Raw genomic sequence first — 22336 nt, 5'->3', positions numbered from 1 at the left:
TCTACCAGAACTAGGATTTAAATTGTATCCCTTGCTCTTCTGAGGATGTCAGAGGAAATGATCTCTAGGATCTCATCTTATGTGCAAACTGTGCCAGAAGTTTTCCTTTACCTCTCCTGAATCAGAACCATCAAAACCACAATGCGAATCAAAATCACAATTTTTACTCCAGTTTCTCTCCCCTTATTTAGAATGACCAAATGCCCACTTTTATCCATGTTGCCCTGGTCATGGTGGTATTATTATTGTTATCCTTTTTTACACTTTAAATTATTTCAGTATGGAAGGTAAGGTATATGGTCATCCAATCCTCAAAAAAAGAAATCAGTATTTTTGTGTGATTTCTATTAGAGAATACTAGCTAAAGTTATATCAACCTTACTTATCGTGAATGTTTTTTCCATTTTTTGGAGAGACCTTAGTGTGGTAATGTTACTTGCATGAAATGGCTTATTTTCTGAGAGTTCAAAACACTCCTGTATGTATTTAGGAAGAAAATAGTCCAAAAATAAATAGAAATTATTCTTGAAGTATATATACACTTATATTGAATACTAGAGGCCCGATGCACGAAATTCGTGCAAGGGGCTCGGCCCTCGCAGCTTTGGCCGGCCCTCACAGCCCCTCACAGCCCCTCACAGCCCCTCACAACCTCGGCCGGCCCTCACAGCCCCTCACAGCCCCTCACAGCCCCTCACAGCCCCTCACAGCCCCTCACACACAGCCCCTCACAGCCCCCCACAGCCCCTCACAGCCCCTCACAGCCTCGGCCGGCCCTCACAGCCCCAGCTTCATCCAGAAGGTTGTCCGGACAGTTGTCCGGAAGGTCATCCAGACAGTTGTTCTGCTGTTTGGTCTAGTTAGCATATGAGCTCTTTATTATATAGGATATAAAGTAAACTTTTAGTATAGGACTATTGGATATGTAGACTGCATATAAAGCCATTAAGCAAAATGAAAGAACCATATAGGTGTCAAAGCAATCCTATCCCATTAATCTGCATTAAAATATTCTTTCTATTAGGAGTATTTTTAAAACATTTGTTTAGAAAATATTTTGACCATTCAGAAGGAATGCATACTTTAAAGTCATTTAAACTTCTATTTCAGTGATTACCTTTCTAATCCATACATGAAGGAGCGCCTTTTCATTTATCTGTTCCATTAATAGCTGATGACATTGTTGGAGAGGAGAATGATGATCTACTGAGTAAAATAGGCATAAAATATTTTAGTCTCTACTTCTGTATGAACAAATGAACATTTTTTACTCACATAAAAGGTATTCTTCCCTTCCCTGAATTATTTATATGCGAAGAAATGTTCTTTTTCCCCATTTACCATTATCTTGTGAGCAGTGACTGAGCTTGAATTAACAAGTTATAAGGAACAACCATTGCAATGTTTCTTTTGCATATCAAAAATTCAGTTTTTATTTTCTTGTTAAAATATTTGAAATACTTAAGATAATTTAACTTATATTTTTAAAAGCATTCTTTATACTTTAAAAATTACTTGCACATCGCATTAACTCATTGAAGCAGCTCAACAATGAGAGAACAACGATGTTTTTGTTCATGTGGGTCAAGCTTGAGAATGAAATGACAACTTAAAAGTAGCCTTTGTCATCCAAATACTAACCAGTGAGAGAGTAGAGGAGGTGGGGTGAGTTGTGGCTGGATGACTTCATCTGGAGAAGCCTCTAGCTGGCAGCAGGCGAGGGCCTTCTGGAGCCTGTTCAGACACACTACTGTCATCACTCACTTTACTTACTGTCCAAAGCCCAGAGGGTGGAGTTTGGTCTGGTTTTGCTTTGCTGTGGTGGTCTTTCCAGTGTTTTCCTTTAGTTCCGCCTCACCTTTGAATGTCACCTTGTCAGTTCTCACAGATGTATGTAGATACTTTTCTAAAATGTAAAAGGGACAGGGAGTTCCCAATAGATGGAGAGTTGGGGTGGCTGGTTGGGCGACGTCTGAAAGAGACGGACAGCTCTTCTGTCCCTCATGTGCCGCCGTGCCGTGCGACTGGGAAACAGAAGCAAGTTCCTGTGTGTCGCCACCCAGACAGTAAACGCAGGCTGTCCCTGGATTCACACCAGGGCCAGGTGCTTCTCATGCTTGGCAATTTAATTCTTCTATAAAACCCAGTTAAGTACCAATTCAGAAAATGTATCAACAGGTTATCTTAAAAAGGAAGAAAAGCTATCAATTAATTGCCTTATTAATATAATCAGAATCTCTTCCAATTATAAACTTTTAGATAACCCATGAAAACAGGGGTGAAGAACAATCTTAAAAAACAGGTATAGTTGTACATGAGAGTTTGTTGGCATTTTAAATAACCTTGCCAATTTTAAAGTATTTAAAATCTTTGTGGAGAAAGTTAAGCATAATCCTGGTATGTGTGTGTGTGTATATATATGTATATATAAATATCTAAAATAAAGACAAAAGTCCCAGCAGGCATCTAAAATTCCATGTGGGTTACACATTGCTTTACACATAGTCCTTCAGGTTGTAAGCTGAGCTGCCCTCCGGCTTGGCGGTGGGGGTGTGTTGCTGCTTAGGTGGCGGGAGCCACGCCTCTGGGTCCTTTTTCAAGCAGAAAGTGCAGAAAATCGTGCCAGAGATCAACAGCAGCAAGGCCGCAATGAATCCGATGTAGACGGCTCCTCCAGGCTCGTGCTTGTTGCTCTCTGGAACTGTCAGATCCAGAAAGTTGGCGACGATCTCCTTTGTGTACCACACTGTGGGTATTAAACCAGAGATCCCCGCAGACATGAGGCAGAGGCCTCCAGCAAAGGAAGCGTGGCTCTTGCTTTCTCTGTCCCCTCCTAAGCGAATGCATTGCATCCCCACCGTGGAAGTGCAGATCCCCGAAACAGCCAGGACGCAGGCCAGGATCATGGTGGCGCGCGCAGCCTGCACGTGGGTGGGGAGGGTCAGAACGGAGAACTTGAGGGTGCAGCTGAACATGCCGGTGCTGTAGCACGTGCAGTCCATCCACAGCCCTTGGAGCTGGACGATGGCCGTGATGACGTTGGAGCCCGTGTCCAGGTTCACCATCCAGTTGGGCAGCAGGGTGGCAGCCAGCACTCCAGAGACCCCACAGAAGGCCAGGACGAAAGCAAGGAGCTGGAGACACATTGAGGCCATGACGTTAGCGTCAGCTGTCCACCTAGCAAATCCTGGTGCTTAATTATGGTGGCTCTCGGTCAAATTGAAGATTCTGTGCAGTGGAGGAGCAAGTACAAAGGCTGGGGAAAGAAGGCAAATCGGGGTTGAGGGAGAGAAAGAGCGAAGAGAAAGGCTCTGTGTGCAGTGGAGCCGAGTGCCCAGGCCCCGCAGTGGACGTGGAGGCGGCTGCTCGGGAAAGGCTCACCAGGCCTTCAGAGGCTCCACCTCCTGGGTGACCAGGTGGCTGTGCTGAGTGTATGGTGGGAAGCAAAGAGCTGTCCACTTGGTTCTTTTTAAAACTTCAGCTGTGCTGCCCTAACCGGTTTGGCTCAGCAGATAGGGCGTCGGCCTAAGGACTCAAGGGTCCCCGGTTCGATTCCAGTCAAGGGCATGTACCTTGGTTGCGGGCACATCCCCAGTAGGGGGCGTGCAAGAGGCAGCTGATCGGTTTCTCTCTCATCGATGTTTCTACTCTCTATCCCTCTCCCCTCCTGCCTGTAAAAAATCAATAAAATATATTTAAAAAAAAAAAAAAAAAACTTCAGCTGTGCTGAAGTCTGCCAAGTGGGCATGCACCTGGTTCCAAGAGGTAGGTATACCACATTCCAGCTGTAAGATCTGGCAAGGAATTTCAATTGCATTTTAGGTTTTTAAAACTTATTTTAAGTTAAAATATTCTATAGATAATAAGAAAAGAATAGCTTAAACTAACCCCTTAATATACATTAATGGATATTTTAGAAGTTTTAAGTATGCAAAAGATGGCTTTTTAGACAAGTATTTATTAAGCGCCCACCAAGTACCTCCACATGACCCAGGGGAGTTGTGGAAGGAGGAGAGGAAAGTAGTGGAAAGAAGTCCGTCACCTGCACGATTATCCCTGAGCTCCAGTTAATAAACATTTGCAAAATCCTTACCGAGGGTGGCACTTCTTCCACTTCAGGTACAAGGTACTCAGAAGCGGACCAGTGACGCTACTACCGGCACAATTAGGCTACTGTGCTTGCTGCGAGAACGTGAGACCCGTGCTAGTTGGGACCAGAATCCTTTCCTGACCCACATGCAGCAGTCTGCTGCAGAACCGGTTCTTCCAACCGCTCCCCAGTAGGGACGTCGAGTCTCGAAAATACTCAACAGAAATAAGCACGTCGTTACTGGTCTGTGACAGGATACCAAAAATAATGTAGCACTTCATTCTTTCCAAGGGAAAAGCTAGCACTTGGTGGCTTGGCTGTTTCAATCTGGCAGCACTACTGTCTTGGAGAAATGTAATGGCTTCTGAAATACAGCAATTACATTCTGAACAGTGTGTTCTATCATGAGTCATATATGTGTGACAAAAGGCAGTATGTATGGGTCAAATCTTGGCTTTCCAGAACCTCTCTGAGCCTCAGTCTCCTCTTCTGGAAAATGGGAGGATTGTATGTCGGACCTATGTCATGGAGTTAAACACATCAGTGCATTTTAAGGACTTAGAGCAATATCTACCCCCATGGCAAGTACACAATAAATTATCATTGTCAGTGTTATTAGTATTTTCATTTTTGTTTCTATCTGACAAGTAAATGTCATGATATTTATTTTATATCATGGCAATTTCTTTTCTCTCGTCCTTCCTTAAGCTGATTGTATTCACTGGCATAGAATCTTAGAGCTGAAAGAAACTGTAGATATAATCTTGTACATCATCATTTTTTCAGATTAGCCTATTTAGGAGGTAAATCAACCAGTGCCACCCAAGTCTCAGCAGCAGGTGGTCAATACCCAGATCTTCCCCTCTGCCCACCTCCCTGCAGCCTGGACGTTTTTCCCACTACCCCTGTGCCTCTGTGAAATCCACCCCTGGTGCCTCCTGTGGGAAGCTGGGAAAACTGCTACATCTGAAGGCACGGCGCACCTTTAAATATCAACTTCACTCCCTTTCCCACCAAAAATTTAAAAAGCAAAACAAAAAAAGACTCCCGAGGGCATCAGTTGGGCAAATGGCTTAGCCTTGGAGACTAAGTCTGGACTTTCCTGTAGTTCTGACATTGATTCTCTAAGAAGTTAAATCCAGAGCTAGCTGAATCCTTTTCTCTGTTCATAATGTTCCAATGTGAAATGTACAATTTTAGGAGAGGATTTCCTCTAGATTTTGAATTCTTAAGAATCAGACTTACTGTAGGGATCGGAGTGCCTAGGCCTGCCTGCGATCATCCAGTTTATTTCTTTACATACCGAGACCAAAATAGGACACAAGTAAAAGTTCCTAAGAAAACACTGAAGCCCATGTTTAGTTTATAATAGCTGTTTTCAGGTTTGGGCTTGGAGCGCCAGCCAGCTCACGAAATTACTGCCTTGTCCGGGCCGTGTTCAGCTGGGACTCTGCAGAGCGAGACTGCTGCTCACATTCTCTGAGCGTCTCTTTTCTGTCTTTTTACTTTGGCTGAGCAACCTGTATGTGTTGATCAGTCTATGCTCAGCTCCCCAATTATAGCCCTTTTTTTCTCATTAGCCAATACATTTTATGAATTTCAGTGTGCTTCAGACTCCCAGACAGCTTGTTCGTCTTCATTAGCAAGTACTGGCAGTGATAAATTACAGACAGCAAAATCCGCATAAACATATGACGCTGCGTGCAATGAGCACAGCGCTCGCTACTGTTGAGTACTGGACTTTGAATGCTTTCTTCTGCCTACAAAATGTATGCAAACAGGATGTGTTCTCCGAAAAGCAGGTCTCTGTTCTGCTGCTTTTGTAACAGTCCGCTGGCATCTTTGCTAGAGCACCATGAAACCGTTTGTTTTTTTCCTTTCCGGCCACAAGCACGATACAGTTTGTGGCCTGTTCTCTCAGATTTCTGTCGGGCAGAGAATAAAGGCATACTTTGTTTCCATGGTGGTGGTGGAGAAATACTGTGACAGTAAGCAAACAGCTCTAAGGACGGAACTAACTCTCATGGTTCCAAGCACAGTGCGTACGGAGCAGAACCGGGGGATGTTCTATTTGAACCAGCCACCGAAAGAATGTCTGGAGTAGATGTGACTAAAGAGTAAAATGAGTTTTAACAAGATTTACTTATATCAAAAGTAATATTTAAGAACAGATCTGTAACTTAAAATTCAAACTAAGTGGTACTTAAAGAACTATATTTAGGCCGCTAAGCTTTTAAAAGCTTCCCTTTTCCATACCTTTTGTCCGTAGCCTTCAATGTTTTAATTCCCTTCGGTCGTTGTCTTCGAATGAACCCCGGTGAGGTTTGATGGAGAGACACCACTTACAAGAGGCTCGCTTTACTGCTTCTGAATATTAGTGATAAAGCTCCAACAAGCTAACTTGCAAATAGCACATAAAGAGCAACATAGAAATCTAAGGGGGGAAAACTGCTGATGGTGCCGGAAGATAAATACCAGGTTCTCCATCTCATTTTTTGAGCTGTGGGAGAATTAAGAAAGGAGAGGCGGGGAAGGGAGGGAGTTGTTGTTCCAACAGGGTTTTTTCGAAACCTGAAAGCTAAAAATGCTTTTGTGTCACTGGATACAGAGGAGGAATTATTTGGGTGCTCACAAAAAGACTTTTCTTTTCTTTAATGTTATGTTTTAGTCCACAGTTATAATTTATTTTTGAATTTTTATCTATGTTGGGAGATACAGTTTATTATTTGATGTCCCCAATTATATTAAAGAATATGGTCTGAAATATTTTTAACTAGATTGTGCTTTACAAATGATAGCAGAGACTATCTTTTTATTCTGTTGCTTGTGACTTGTCTGAAATCAGATTTCACAAAATTAGTAACTTTCAAAAGACAGTTTTTAAAATAGCGATATCTAATTCTGCTCACAGGAACAGCATCTTGTTCCTGCTGCATCGGAAGCAATCCCCCCCCCCGGTCCTGTCAGGGCCTTGGCTAGTTCGTCATTGTTGGCGCACCCACCTGTGCTGAGACTGACACAGGGCTGGTGGAGGGACCCCTGCCCTTGTCACTGCCCTCCAGCGTAATGCAGCTGGGGATAAACGGCTTAAGCATGCTTTCATGTACCTTACTATTTTCAAACATTTTTATTATGCTTCTTCCTTGATACTTATCCAATATGAACTGCCTGTTTTAAAATGGTGAACTTCTGGAATGCAAATAACTTTTATTAACTATAGACCTTTAATCAGGCAGAATTTCTTATATAAGAAAGGATCTGGGAAGTAGAGGTATATGGAGAAATATAGTTCATCGGCATCATTATCTCTTTCTAATGTGGACAGAATTAAAGAGAATGAAACTTTAAGTCCAGATACTTCCCTAGATGAATCAAGGGTGTCTTCTCTTCAGTTTATGTCTCTTCCCCGGCCTCTCCAAGTTGTACATCCAGTTGTGGGTGTGACATCACTGATGACATCTCCGACTGCCACAGACAAGACCGAGCTCCTGACCTTCCCACAGCAGGTCCCCCAGTTTCTCCATGTCCGTTAGTGGCAAATTCATCCTTCCATGTGGCACTTCCTGGATCTTAAAACCATCCTTGCTTCCATATCCAGCTGCCACTCAACCAACAAATGGTTGTTTCTAAGTTTTCAAATTCATCAAGCACCCTACCACCTCCGAGCCCCTCTCCTGGTTGAAGACCTCCAGAGGGAAACCTCACAGGGCGAGGCTCTGTGTCTGCCTCCCTCGCTGCTGTTCCCTGCAGGCCAGGAAGGTGCTGGCTTAGAGAAGGGGTACAATAAATATCGAATGGAAGATTCCAGAAACTGATTTTGAGTATAAAATAACATCAACTGAACTGTACACTACCTTTGCATGAACAAAAGTATAATTCTGTCCTTTCCAAATGAGACTAATTTTAAGTGATTTTGCAGCTTTCTTGTTGTATAATCTTGGTATAACAGTATCTGTCATTCAGATAAGCTGCTTCCTATCTGCTGGGTACTGTTTGAGGCACCAGGTTACTTAATTTTCAACACAAGCCTGTGAGATGACAAGAGTCCTCACTTACAGATGAGAAAAGTAAGCTCCAGAGAAGTGAAGTGACAACGAAGGTTGTAACATGAGTGAGTAGCAGGTGACACATGGCAGGTGGGAGTCAGGCCCAGAACATTGTGAAATTTGAAGTCCTTCTGCACCCATGGTACTGCCCTGCCTCCACTTGGAACAGAATGTACTTCCAAGTCTTGGTATAAGGAGTCGCTTCTTCCTGGGTGGTCGGCATTAAGCTGGAACAATGAGCCCTGCCGTCTCTGCAGCCGGACATGGAAAGTTCACCTCTCACCCATGCGAGTGACTGCAGAGTAGCTGGCCAGTGACGCGGCCGTCTGTTTTCTCCTTTAAAATGTTTGCAGTTTTCTGTTTTTAAGAAAAAATTACAAGTGCTTGCCGTAGTGCTTGTTTCTCTTAGTGATAATCTGGATATTTAGAAAAGCTTTGCTTTGCTTTCTGAAAGACTCGGTAATTTACCTGAATATTTGAGAGAGAATGGCAATAACTGACCTGTGCTGCTCACCGGCCCACCTGAGCCTCAGCTACCTTTAGAAGAGCCCGGAGGCCAGCCCCTGGCCCGTGGCTCTGAGCCCACTGGTCTGGGATGATGCCCAGTCATTGTACATTTAAAATGCTGCCCACTTCATTCCAGTGAAAAGTTGGGGTTCAGATTTCAAAACAACCAGTCCTTTTTGTAATTTCTGTTCAACCTTGAAAATATAGTTCAGCATAAGTTTAACATTTTCCTGTTACAGCCCCACAAATGTAAAGTGATTGACTTAATCTTAAAGTCATGTTTGTCTTGTCTTCTGACCCAGTCTTAGGAAATTAACAGTATCAGCGATGAACACAGTTAGTCCATTGTTTCCCCTATCTTTATGGTCATTTTAGTTTTAATATAATGTTTTAGATCAGTGTGAAGACTTCTTAACTTAAAATCAGCAGTTTGTAGATAAGGTGAAAATGAAGATGAATAATCTTGGGTTTTTGTGTGTCCTCAAATGTCTAACAAGGCCATCTAGTTTCTGATGATGTCTGTAGCAAGTCGCATACAGGTTTCTGCTTATAGGTTGTACTTCCATTTGCTCTATTATCGATTACCTTATTTTTACAACATTTTACTCCTGTTTGCCTTCATGAGAACGATCTTGAGGGCTTGTTTTCTAAGTCTTCATCACACTGTTTTAGAATAATGAGACTGTCTTTGGATTGTGGTAACATTGGCAGATCAATCTAATCTCATAAGTATGTATTAGTTGTGGCCTTACCATTGTATTCTCTTTGTACATTATTTTGAAGAACAGGACTTTTTTTAAAAAAACACGGTCATTTATTGGCAGTATCTGAGATTGTGGGCTGAATGCGTCTAGTTTGGGTCTGGCTCTCAGTCACTGCCCCTCCTCCGCTTCCTCCTTCCCTGGGACCCTCTCTCTTTACCCAGCCTGGTTCCTGCCTCTTGGCCAGGCCACTCCGGAATCATAGGTGATCCACCCGAACCATTGTAGTGGATCTGAGAGGCAGATAGTTAAATTCACTCTAAATTCCTTAGTGAATTCCTTACTTTTATTAAGTCAGGAACCAGGCCATACCTAGACTGGTGCACTGAGAGACTAGGTTTGGGAAAGGGCTGGCAACATTAAACAGGAATTTATAAGTGCATCTGTTCCCTGTGTACTGACTTCCTTTTTGCAATCAAATCCTTTAATAGACTTAAAATCCAGGAAGAAAAAAATCCAGTTGTCATTTTAAATAAGAATTCAATTATAAGTAAAAAGCATTTTTGTATCTGTTACCATAGTTACCAAGTGGCTTTCCTGTAGTTTCAGAGAAAATGGGCTCCTTCATTAAAGTAATTCTGATGCTTGCTGTGGGGGCGGGGCTAGAGGAGAGGTGGCCAGGGTGGTAGTGATTTCCCACAGCAGCGGGACGCATTACTGGGAGAGCCCTTAGCACAGTGAGAATTACAGGGTCCCCCACTAAGTGTAACTATATTTGATTATGAATGGACTTTTTTTTAAAGTTACAATAGACTGTTAGCCAATTGGGTACCAAATTCAAACTTTAGAAATCTGCTAGTTTACATGGGGTGCTTGCTATATTTGCGCAGGATTTTAAAATGTTATTTGAAATGTTAGGCATTTTCTGTATTTGCCAGTACCAACTGTATCTCAGAGGAACAAAATCAGGCAAATAAAGATGAGGCCAAGTGTCTAAACCCAGGGGAGCTGGGAGTGGCGGGGTCTGTACTGGAAGGAGAACACACTACCCCTGTACTTGTGTGTTTGTCTTCATAGTATCTGAACATTAGCGTTTTAATAGTTCGTGGTGTAGGTTAGGTGGGGCTTACATTTACCGCCTATTTTGCTAAAAGAGTCTTTTCTCTGGAAACTGGCAGGCGTGGGATGACACCTGGTGACTAGGTTTCCTTTCAGAAGGGCCTGTGGGTAACTAGGAAGAATTGGATTGAGAGGAGGGAGGGAGTTGAGTCACGGAGGGCGGCCTAAGAGAGGTAGGGACCGAGTGCCAGGGAGCGGCATGGAGAGTTAGAGTGATGGGGTGGGGAAAGTCTAGAGAATGATCTAGAACCTTCCCAAGCAGTTGGGCTCACTTCCCTGCCCCAGAGGAGCGGGAGGAAAGAGCGGAAGAGCAGGGTGTGACATTTCCAGATCACAGTGTGGCTTGGGCTGCTGCTTCCACTCTCCCGCCGGAGATTCTGCTTTTCCCTCCCACGGAAATGCTCTTTTCTCCCCAACCTGCGGTAGCACTCCTGTTTACGTAATCAGGGGTGGGGAACCTTTTTTCTGCCAAGGTTAGAAATCTGCCATTTGGAAATTTATAACATCATTTGCTTAATATAATTCACTTAATATAAACACGTTGCTATGGGAAAAGCTCCTAGATTTATTGAGTTTGGAGTCCTACCAGCAGTTGCCTTGGCAGGGCCAGAGCTAATGATTTCTTGGGCCTCATACGGCCCTCGGGCCAGACGTTCCCCACCCCTGCTCTAAACCCTGAAGCCACCTGCCACCTCCACGATGCCTTGTCCTCTTCAACCTCCACCCCCACTTTCCGTATTGATCGCAAACCTCTCTGAGACCCCTGGATGCTGGGCTGTGGTGTTTGTGTGAAGGTCTAAGGAGAGGCTTGGCCTTTTCATCAGGGCACTTGGTTTCCTGCAGGACGTACCTGTTACTAGACTTGGTGAAATGGAATAAGCAACATAGAGAACCCAGCTTGAAAAGTATTAAATGTAGTAAGAACATGTAACATTGTCTGCTGACGTCCCTGTGGAGTGGAGTGACTGCTGCTCCCCCGAAGGGGCATGCTCGTCACTGAAACAGTCCGCAGGCCGGCGGACATTTAGGGGACACCTTCAGTGTGGAGACCCTTCTCTGGCAGTTTTCACTCCACCACTCAGAACCACCCTTCTCCAGCCACAGCATCCGACTGTCAGTCTTCATGGTGCAGCTGTGGCCCATCGAAAACATCGGGGGCGGGGGCAGTGACCGCCCAGGAGGGAAGGTGGGGATCAGCTTGCCAGCAGGCAGCTCACACCACAACCCCCCCGGCCCCCCCAGGACAAACACGCTGGCCCCACCAAAAGCCCATCCGAGCCGCCTCATGCTGGGCACATCTTCATTTTTATTGTCCAAAGAGTCTCCTCCACCCTTAAAACAAAAGTGCTTGTCCTCCACCCTAAAAACGAAAACACAGTCCCCCGCCCTCATATAATACAGGCCAGTGTTAAGGAGTTTTGTAGCTACTAGATCCTTTAGAAGCAAGGCCTCCTAAGAGAACAAGATAACCCTTTCAAATTTAAAAAATAGAATCCCTTTCGAAAGGCAGTGGTACAACCACATGTCATAAACTGCTGTACTTCCTTAGCCTTTGTAGAGTCTGGGTGATGTTCTAAGTAGCAAATTGAACAAGTCCTTAGAGATAACACTTCCACAGATTATGAACAGAATTCCCATTTCCTAGGTCATGGTCTCTTGTCAGGCATTTTTGTGTGTGGCTCACATTTCTCCCTTTGTACTTTCAATATTTTTCCTTTGTTATTTTGAATATATTTGTGTGAATCACAGTGAGTCCATTTGTAGAGTAAGTCACGCTGTAACTCTTATCAGATATGCCTGAAAAGTTTCATTTTCTGATAAATAATCTCTACAGCTGGTCGCTGCTGGACACAGAAACAGCGACATTTTTGGTGGTTCCCTTTTTTGTTTGGACCCTGCCTCTGCCTCCAGGGGCATTAAAGTTGGTATCAGAAAGCCATGCGGCTGTGCAGACGACACTCATGAATTCCGTCCCGCTGATTCACGGTGTCTGTGCCGAGTAAGTGGTGTCGGAGTGGGTTCCCTTTCTGGGGAGTTTAATGCCGAGTGGTCCTCGGGGGCCTGTCTGCCTTCTCCCTGGGTCTTGAAGTCCTGTCTTACGGTCAGGACTGCTGCTGCAGCGTATTCTTTACTCATTCAGAAGCTAAGTAAAGTCCTGCAGTGCTACCTGTTATCTGCCCACTGGCTTTGATGATGATTTGGATTGATCCTAAAGGCCACTGTAAAACTGCATTTTAAAATTAAGTAATTATCAAGCACAGGTCTAATGGATGTCATTACAGAACTGATGCAACCAACTGATTTCAGCTCAAATGCAAATGTAGCATCCTGCCTGCCTAGAGAAGACGAGACTGAGGTCCATGGAGGACACCTTTCTCCTGCATTTTACAGAGATCAGTTGTTGTAATGTTACATGTGCAGCAAAGTGATGTGTGTTTGCTTGTTACCTTGAAGGTGGACGTGGGTGTGGTGCACTTCACGCCCCTGACGCAGCCCAAGATAGAGCAGCCCTTCAAGCTGGTGGAAAAAGTCGTTCAGCACGTGTTTCAGTTCCGGAGGAAATACTGCCATCGAGGGCTTGGGTAAGAGCCCTTTCTTTCCCTTCATTAGCACACCTTATAAAATCCTCTGTCACTGTTTAAAGATTCAGAACTGGGTTTTTATAATTCTTCAAGCGGTCTATAAATAGTACTCTCAATTCAAATCCTGTGATGCACAGACCTTTGCCGCTGAGGAAAACAGAAACCTTGATTCAGCCTCAGATGCCACTGACAGGTTTGGTTTAGTTTGATCTTAAGTACAACCTAAAACTGACAGTCACGCTGTTTGTAATGACCCTGTACTGGGAAGGTCATGATCTATCAGCACTTAGACCACCGGAGCTGTCGACTCAACATTTCTGACACTAAATGTGTGGGTGTTTTTGTTTTTTAAGTATAGCTGGCATACAATATTATGTTAGTTTCAGGTGAACAACATAATGGTTGGACATTATATTACCTTACACTGTGATCACACAGTAAGTCTAGTAGCCATCTGTTACCAGGCACAGTTGTTACTATACTATTGATGGTATTTGCTGTGCTGCACACTGCTTCCCTGTGGCTTCTTTACCTCAGATCTGCAACTTTGCATCTCTTATTCTCCTTCACCTTTTACCCATCCTCCCACCACCTTCCCCTCTGGCAGCCACCAGTTTACCTGTGTCTATTTTTGTTTTGTTAGATTCCACATATAAGTGATATCAAATGGTATTTGTCTTTTTCAGACTGACTTATTTCACTTAGCATAATACCCTCTAGGGCCATCCAGGCTGGTGCAAACAGTAAGATGTCATTCTTTTTTATGGCTGAGTAATATTTCATTATATATCTTTTTCATCTATTCACCTATCAATGGACACCTACGTTGTTTCCAAATCTTGGCTATTGTAAATAATGCTGAAATGAACAGGGATGGGGGTGCATATATATTTTCAAATTAGTGTTGTTGTTTTATTTGGCTAATTACCCAGAAGTAGAATTGCTTGAACATTTTTCTTTTTAATTTTTTTGAGGAACCTCCATACTGTTTTCCGTAGTGGCTGCACCAAGTTGCAATACTACAGACAGTGCACAAGGCTTCCTTTTTCTGCAACCGTGCCAATACTTGTTGTTTGACTTGTTGATAATAGCCATTCTGTCCATTGTGAGACGATATTGTGGTTTTAGTTTGCATTTCCCTAATGACTAGTGATATCAAGCCAAAATGGTCTCATGAAGTCTGCACGCAAGCCCATTTCTATTTAGCACAGAGCCTCTGCCTTTGTCCCGCCGTGCTTACCCGCCCTGCATGCGGGCTCAGACCTCTCTCCCAAGCCCTTTGAGATGAGCCCTGCAGAGCCCTCGGACTCGAGGAAAGAAAGTAAAATCCAGGGGAAGCTTCACAGTATTTCAGCGTCGGTTTTGTTATGCATTTTAAAACCGTGATCTTGGTTAGATGAAATATAAACTGTATACCTCACATCAGTTTTAAAGATGCTTCAACATATCTTAAAGAGGGGACATAACAATTTGCATTTTCACATCAACTGTTTTCTAACTTTGCCAAGAAAGTTCATTCTTTTGGGGTGAATGTCCCAGAAACTATGTTCAAATGATAGAGAATCGGAACTAATGATGTATCCCACAACAATAAACAACTTACATATTAAAAATTGAGGCAAATGAAACTTATATTCCTCTCTAAGAATGCAACTGAACAGATGTTACTTTAAACTCACCTTAAAGATGCAGGTATTGATTGAGCTTCGAAAACATGTTCCCCTGAGGGCACACCTTGCAGGTCAGGCTCCCTCTGCCTGAGCGGTGGTCCTGCTGCCTGGAGGTAGAGCTGAAGTTCCCTGCCGGGGCCACCGACGCTCCGCTGTCTCTTCCCCTCTCAGAACCAGGGCATGATCAGAGGAGGGTAGAAGGAAGCATTGTGATTTACAGAATTGCTAAAGTAAAATTCTGATTTTCTCTCTCTCTCAGAATGTTATTCCCTGAAGCCCAGCGCTTGGAACGCACCGGGCGGCTGTTACAGTTGGCAGATGTGGACCCAACCCTGCGCCCCGGCCAGCTCTCTGTCTCCCATTTCAAGAGCCTCTGTGACGTGTACCGGAGAATGTGTGACGAAGACCCACACCTCTTCGCTTATAATTTCAGAGAAGAGCTCAAGAAAAACAAACGCGCCGGTCAGGAAAGAGAGGCTGACAGGGAGAGTCGCAGTCTGTAGCTGCACTTCAGGGGCTGCAGCTTACCCGGCGTGGACTTGCACCAGGTCGAGCGTCTCACACGTGTACTCTGACTTCTACAGAATGACAAAAATACCAATTGCCAGATGTGACTTTCTTCCCGTTTACTGTACAGGTTGGTAGAAAAAAATAAATATAATCAAGTTACAGTACAAGCTTTCTTTTAATATATATATATATGCATAGATATGACATGTTTAGTATAAACAGCATCTATTATTACAACCTTACAAAAATGAAATTTCTGCACATTGTGCCCCTAACCCACATTAAAATAACTTAAATCTGCTTTAAATAAAGCAAAAACTAACAGCTCAAAGTAAATGCCCAGAGGATGGAGAAAAAAGACCTTTTTTAAAAGCTATTAATCACAACTTCCCCTCCTTTTCCCACATAAATTAAAATAATTAGACTGCAGTTTTAAGGATTCTGTCATTTTGACACCTGCTCAGAAGGAATATAAACTAAGTATTTTACAGATTCTGACCAGTTTAATCTAGTTTTCTGGTTCACAATAAATTAAAATAACTTAAATCTTTACAACTATTCTGTGGGAAAATGTATACTGCCCAAAACCCAATAAGGAATAGTTTAGTGTTTCTGCAGTTTCCACTTTCCCACCAGTTTAAAAGTGAAATGAGCACTTTAGTCCGCATCCGAGTGAGGCTGTACTAGGAGTCTCCGTGGCTCTCCGTCTCATAAAAGCACTGCTCACTGACCACCGACGTCAAGCTCTGGACGCTGAATTCTCGCTCGAGCACGGAGTTGAGGTCGAGGTTGGCTTTTGTAGGCTGGCTGTCAAGGGACTGGTGACGCGCCTGCGCCTTTAGCAGAGTTCCCCTCTCCCTTTTGGTGCTGTTGGCTTTGCGTTTAATGGCACAGAAGTGTCCCCGGACCAGTTTGGGCTGCTCCCCTCGTGGCTGGCCGGCTGAGCCCAGCTGCTGCTCCGCGGGGGGAGCATCCGGGTCCTCGGAGATCCTCAGTCTCTGGAACTGAATCTCTATGTCTTTGGTGGGGCTGCCCTGCCTCAGGGTCTGGTGGTAGTCCTCGTCCTCGTCGCTCAGAATGTCACTCTCTTTGATGAGATTGTCTGGAAAATCTGTCAGGCCCGTGTGGGGGTGTTTCGGGGTGTCCTGCCCGCCCCCCGCCGGGTGGCAGCCACTGCTCTGCGTGCTGCTGCTCAGGCTGCAGTCGTCGGAGTCCAGCGAGCTGCTCTTGCCCGGCTCGCCCGGCCACTCGCTGCTGGAGGAATTCCTGAGGACTTTCAGGGACCGGCATGAAGCTGCGAGGAGAAGAGCACACATCCCCTTGTGACAGAGAAACGGTACCAGATGTGGTTTTTGCATGTAAGTTACACGATTTAACATCTTAATTACTGAAGATCTTATCATCTCACTTCAGTTACCAAGCATCCTGGGACTTGGGCAAAAATCCACGTAGGTACTGCAGGTATGGAAATTTTATCTGAAACTTGACGGGGGGGGATTTAGTATTTTTGGATGACCAGTTATCAGAGCTCAATTATTTAGATAGAAAAATAAGCTACAAACTAGTATAAGGGCTAGGATTCCTACTTTTCCAGTGGGTACATTGAAATGTTAGTTACAAAACCTAGGTTCCTTTTCTTCACTAACTTACTTTGTCATTTGATAACCAAGACTACCCCGTATTTCTATGTCTACCTTCTCACCTTATTTCCCTGCTGCTTCACTAAAGTAGACAAATGTTTTCTCATGAGAACTGTCTCTGCTGGAATTTCTAGCCAACTTTCAGAGATTTCATGTGAATAATTATTCGTGTGTGTGTGTATTTCATTTCTCTGGGGCTGGAGGAGGAAGGGAGCTCTAGTTGTGTTTCTGCAGACAACAGCATAGTTTTGATGGCCATGGCTTATTTTGGTAAGAGAAAAAATGGGAAATATACAGTAAATTTGAAGAAGTCACACTGTGACCCAAAAAGAAAGAGACATGCATTTTATAAGAGTAAAAACAAGATCAGAGATAACAAAATAGTTACTATAGAAAGAATATTCTACAAGTTTCAGCTGAAATTTTAAAAACAGGCAGAAAGTTGAGAGCAGTATGATTTACCTGCTGCTCTAACAGGGTAAGAATGAGGATTTAGGTTTCTGATCTTAAGGCATTAAGTACTGACTTTCTAGATGCCTGCAGTGTTCTGAGCACCAGAAATACTGCGGTGAGCAGTTCAGTCCCTGGACTCCTGTACATCTCCGTGGAGGAAGCAGATAAGATGGTAAGTGTAGCCGTGTCGGTGGTAAGAGGGGATTTGGGGTTGGGGTGGTTATCTGTATATGTAAAAGGGGAAATGATCGTCCATCTGACCAACCAGCCAGTACATATGACGCACACTGGCAATTTAAAAATAAACGTTGACTCGCCCATGTGCGATACATATAAAGCTCTCGCTGGCACCATAATCGAAGCTGAGGTATTAACAGGATCTTCGGAAGGAGCGGTTATTCTGATTCCAAGAAATGATTTGTCCCGTCTGACACTGGCCTCCCATTTACATTAATTCGAAGACAGTTTCCAGTGATGCCGGCATTTGTGATGACTATTAATAAATCATAAATCACAAGGACAAACTCTAGACCAGGGGTCCTCAAACTACGGCCCGCGGGCCACATGCAAATACAAATATTGTATTTGTTCCCGTTTTGTTTTTTTACTTCAAAATAAGATATGTGCAGTGTGCATAGGAATTTGTTCATAGTTTTTTTTTAAACTATAGTCTGGCCCTCCAACGGTCTGAGGGACAGTGAACTGGCCCCCTGTTTAAAAAGTTTGAGGACCCCTGCTCTAGACAGAGTAGGAATATTCCTACCTGAACCCGTTTTTGCACATGGTCAGTTATATGTTGGTTTTTCTCCAGTTCAAAGAGTGTGTGACATTAAAGTTGTAAATACTTCAGCACAAGGGAAATTAGTCAAGCACTCTGAAAGGGTTTTTACCCTTAATGTGATGTACAGGGAGATACTAGAACAAGTTTAATCAATTTATCAGTCATTTTTATATCATGTCTTTGCTGCTGTTATATCATGTTATTGTTTATTAATTTATATATTTTCATATACATTTTACTAATTTTATTTCATCTCTGACACTTCTATTTTAGAGAAAGGGTGAATAGCAATATTAAAATATTTCTTCTAATTCCTTTCAGTGTTCACGAATCCGTGCACCGGGCCACTAGTATTTTATAAAAGGAGGCGTGGGAGAAAGAGGTAGGTTCAGGTTTCTTAAGAGGAAACGAAGTTGCCACTGCCATCTCCCCACCCCCCTCCCCCATGTATTTGGGTGTCTGGTAATTTACAGACTGATGAAATACCCCTGTATTACACGAGCATGTCTCCTTTTAGAGAAGCTCAGGGGGTTCATGAATACGCAGGAGGCTAGCAAAGTTCTCACCTAATTTGGCTGAAACGGGAATGCGGTTCTTAAGGGGTACCAGGCGATCCTTGCAGGCTTTCTCCAGGGGGAATTCACTCTTTATGTGCCGCCTGAAGTTCTCCCTCAGGATCGATCGAATCACCTTGACAATGTTGGTTTTGCTTTCACTGTCACTGGGGGGTGGGGATGGAGAGAAGCAAGAGCGTTAGTGTCCGGTGTCATTGTGCTTCCGGTCCCTGTCCCCTCGTCCTGCTGTGGCACGTCACCGCTCTCGGGACAGACGGACAGCACTCGCCAACCTCCTTGTGCCTTGGTCTCCTCACTTACAAAGGAGGGAGAACGGAAGTTCGTGAGGCACTAGGATTTGGGTATTTTTTGTTTGTTTTGTTTTTTGTTAATCCTCAGCCAAAGATATTTTTCCATTGATTTTTAGGGAGAATGGAAGAGAGAGGGAAAGACAGAGAAGCATGTTGGTTGCCTCCTGCCCGCGCCCAGACCAGGGCCCAAGCCTGCAACCAAGGCATGTGCCCTTGACTAGAATCAAACCCGGGACCCTTTGGTCCTTAGGTGGATACTCTATCCACTGAGCAAACCAGCTAGAGCGGATTTGGGTAGGTTTTTATTCAGTGTGTTCTATACCAGGGCCACCGCTGCCCTGTGGGGAGTGTGTGTGAGCTGTGATCCTGAAGCCACCAAAATTCAGGGGACATTAAAAGTAACCCTCCTTGTTAAGAGCTCCCCACTCCATCTCATTCCCGCGGCCTCATTGGGGGGGGGGGGGGGGGAGTCCTACCTGCAGCACAGCTGGAAGATGGTTTCCGGCCGCCCCTCTGTTTCTGACTTGGTGTGGATCAGCTCCCAGATGGAAGTGTTTTCCGTCCCTGAGTTAAGGGTGAGAGAGTTGAGTCTACACCCGCCAGAGAGCCTGTTCAGAACACCTGTGAGCTCTAACACTCACCATGTAGTCACGTCTCAAAATGTCAGCTGTTCCCGACCTGACTCATGATTCATTCTATGTCTGACTTTCACCAATACTTACAAAAAGTGAAATACTTTTTAGTTACTTTTTACATTTCCATTTTAGTGCTCCCTCCCTATACCTGGATTCCATTTCTCTGGGGAAGAGGTTACACGGGTCCGGTTTTCCACCCCCTTCTGTGGAAGGACAGTGAGGAGGAGGCGCTCAGGTGCTGGAGGTGAGAGGCTGGCCAGGAGTTCAGTCACGTTCTGGGAAGCGTCAGCTCTCTGACAGACACACACAGGGACCTGAGCGGCCTGCGCGCTGACCCCGCGGGTCCTTTCCGTCACCAGGGCCGTGTCAGCAGAACATGGTTATTCTGGAAGGATCCCTCCGTGTTTTACAGGTGGAAGGTTTTTTCTTGTTTTTACATCATTTGTGCTGCTGCTTTATCTTAAAGAATTTTCTGGTGTATCAAAACTTGTAAAAATTTAAGTTGGGGGACCTTTGTTCCTTTAACAAATTTGAGTGTATCAAGGATATTAGGTTCAAAAGTGTTGATAGTAAAAATAAGGAAATGGTGGAGAAAGGTTTTTGGCTGAGAAGAGCCACCCATCAGTCCTTCCTTCCTTCAGAAGTCTCTGGGGAAACATCCTCATTTTCCTGCTATAAAACATCAAAACTTACCTATATTTCATCCCACAATCCAAGTAAGTCTCCTAATGTGTTTTTGGCATTTGTACTTCAGGAAACAGTTACCTGCTGCGTTCCCCAGTCTGACTTGAAGTGCGGATATGGGGATCAACCAGCGGAATTTAAACGGGTCCAAGTCAGCAGAGCTGTGTGCAGGCCGGGAGTTCGAGGGCTGTAATAGGAAAGTCCCCAGTAAAGTGTCAGAGCTCGCTCTCGCCCAGCGGCACGCGTGCACGGTGTGGTCGCCGTAGCCTCCCCCACCCCGGTGCCAGGCTCCTTGCAGTGTGAGTGCTCAGGCTGCTCCCAGTGCTCAAGGGCTCACAGCTGGCGGGGATAGGGCAGCGTCATGGTTTGGGGGGCAGAGAGGTCTAGGTTTCCAAGCAAGAATGACAACCAAGCCTTCGGCGTCTTCACATTATCACTGATGGGGAGCTGATGGCTTATAGTATCCACAGCTAATTTTGTTTTGTTTGTTTGTTTGTTTAAGTCGAGGTAAGGGTCATCTGAAAACAAACCAAAGACTCTCGTGTATGGAGGAAACCTGGGCCATCTTCAGGGACGTACAAGCTGATTTTCTGTGCGGGCCCCGCATGGGTATTTGTCTGTCTTTTAAAACAGAATCTTTTTGAGAAGAAGAAATACCTTGAGTATCGGACTCAGTCATTACCGGGGAATAAGTAATGCCAGTTGGTGATGCCTGGGTTCTTAGCTGGCTTCTCAGTTCAACATTAATAGGAAAATACAGCCATGAAATGGTAGCTTTAATTAAAACTCATTCTTGTCTTACCAGTTTCTTTTTCAGTTTGCAGTTTTCTTTATAAACCAATATGACAGCTCTCTTAAAAACTAAAGGAAAGAAAAGAGAAAGTCTTCCATTATTTTCTACAAACTTCAAGGTTGGACTAGAGCTGAGTGTTTGAATGAACAAAAAGCTCTTCAGGCTCAGAAGCTCCGGGATCTCAGGATACCAGCCCGTGAGTGACTGCATGGCACTTCCTTCTGTCATGTCTGAGTTGTGCAGACGTGCCTGCTTATTTAAGAGCTATTGTCTGAAGTAGATGCTGTCATTTAAAAAAAAAAATCTTGTTTTGTTTTATTGAAGCCTGAGGACATGGTGCTCATCTCAGGGAGAACGCACGTCTACGCTCACTGTGCCGGCGCTCAGTGAGAATAAGACATTGTGAAGTGCAGCAAACTATTCAGATGGCAGGGTTCAGAACAGCCTCGGAGCTCTGTTCCTGTGACACTCAGCCGAGCAGCAGGCGGGACAAGATCATGGGTATGCAGAGCAATGGAGTTTTAAGTAGTAAAGTCAAAAACTCAGTGATTCTAGCCCTTCTGGAAATTGGAGGGTTTAGCGAGTTCTTCATTATTGCCAGCCTCCTAGTTTACTTACCAAATACTGTGAGCTCAAGGTCCTTTCTGGCTTTTCCTAGAGACAGAAACGGATTCAGCCAGGCCACGGGCGAGTGCAGCAGAAGCTCCCCCATGGAAAGTTCTGTTACCTGGAAAACAGGAGGGTAGGGGTGGAAACCACCGTAGGTGCATGTTGGAGAGTGAATCACATAGGTGTGGTCATGGCTAACATGCAAGTACATTCTGTTTGATTTTTGAGATCCCTGTAAACTTGGGGCCTTAAGTAGTGGAAGTGTTGATAACAGGAGCAGCCACACAATTTAGGTATGTTTGAAAGTGACACATGTGAAGGCATTCGCCCCAATGCACATATTCCCTGTGGCTGAGACGTGCCTCTGACCACAGTGACAAGGTTCCTCCACAGTGCCTGTGTTCGCATTGCCCGCGGACCTAGCACAGTTACCATCTCTAAGCCATCGAGGACACTAGGCCTGCTAGTAGAAAGTACCAATGTTGAAACTGGCTGTAATAAACAATTAAACTCCAGCTGTTTTCTCTTCTTGTCCTTTTCTACTTAAAATACATTGCTCCTTATATATAGACTTGAAAAGCTCAAGATTCTAAATTTAGTAATCAGCTGGAAAAATATATAGAAATTGTCAAATTCTACTTAACTACCTTT

The 22336-nt window shown here is 44.3% G+C and overlaps 3 protein-coding genes across 3 annotated transcripts in view; 1 reads left to right on the top strand and 2 right to left on the bottom strand.

Annotated features, from left to right (window-relative positions):
• The window catches only part of TFB1M (transcription factor B1, mitochondrial), a 37655-nt gene extending 22266 nt beyond the window's left edge, over positions 1 to 15389 (top strand). Inside the window, exons 6-7 of the mRNA XM_006093875.3 lie at positions 12918 to 13045; positions 14975 to 15389. Of these exons, the coding sequence (XP_006093937.1) occupies positions 12918 to 13045; positions 14975 to 15218 (372 nt within the window). The 3' untranslated portion in view covers positions 15219 to 15389. The remainder of the gene's footprint in view (positions 1 to 12917; positions 13046 to 14974) is intronic.
• Positions 1140 to 14968, bottom strand: CLDN20 (claudin 20). The gene is made up of 2 exons (XM_006093874.3): positions 14725 to 14968; positions 1140 to 3256 (listed from the first exon to the last, which is right to left on the bottom strand). The coding sequence occupies exon 2, from the start codon at positions 3153 to 3155 to the stop codon at positions 2496 to 2498; it is 660 nt and encodes a 219-aa protein (XP_006093936.1). The 5' UTR covers positions 3156 to 3256; positions 14725 to 14968; the 3' UTR covers positions 1140 to 2495.
• Positions 15390 to 15838: 449 nt separating the features above from the next.
• TIAM2 (T cell lymphoma invasion and metastasis 2) overlaps positions 15839 to 22336 on the bottom strand; it is a 97933-nt gene continuing 91435 nt past the window's right edge. The window contains 6 exon segments of the mRNA XM_023758219.1: positions 15839 to 16519; positions 18666 to 18820; positions 19441 to 19528; positions 20365 to 20470; positions 21086 to 21144; positions 21695 to 21803. Of these exon segments, the coding sequence (XP_023613987.1) occupies positions 15909 to 16519; positions 18666 to 18820; positions 19441 to 19528; positions 20365 to 20470; positions 21086 to 21144; positions 21695 to 21803 (1128 nt within the window). The 3' untranslated portion in view covers positions 15839 to 15908.

This window comes from Myotis lucifugus, unplaced genomic scaffold, assembly GCF_000147115.1.
Source record: "Myotis lucifugus unplaced genomic scaffold, Myoluc2.0 scaffold_125, whole genome shotgun sequence".
NCBI classification, from domain to species: Eukaryota; Metazoa; Chordata; class Mammalia; order Chiroptera; family Vespertilionidae; genus Myotis; species Myotis lucifugus.
The sequence above is the reverse complement of the archived record's forward strand: the minus strand, read 5'-3'. Positions and strand labels throughout refer to the sequence as shown.

Coding starts and splice junctions, on each gene's coding strand:
- CLDN20 (XM_006093874.3), bottom strand. CDS start 3,155: ATGGCCTCAATGTGTCTCCAGCTCCTTGCTTTCGTCCTGGCCTTCTGT.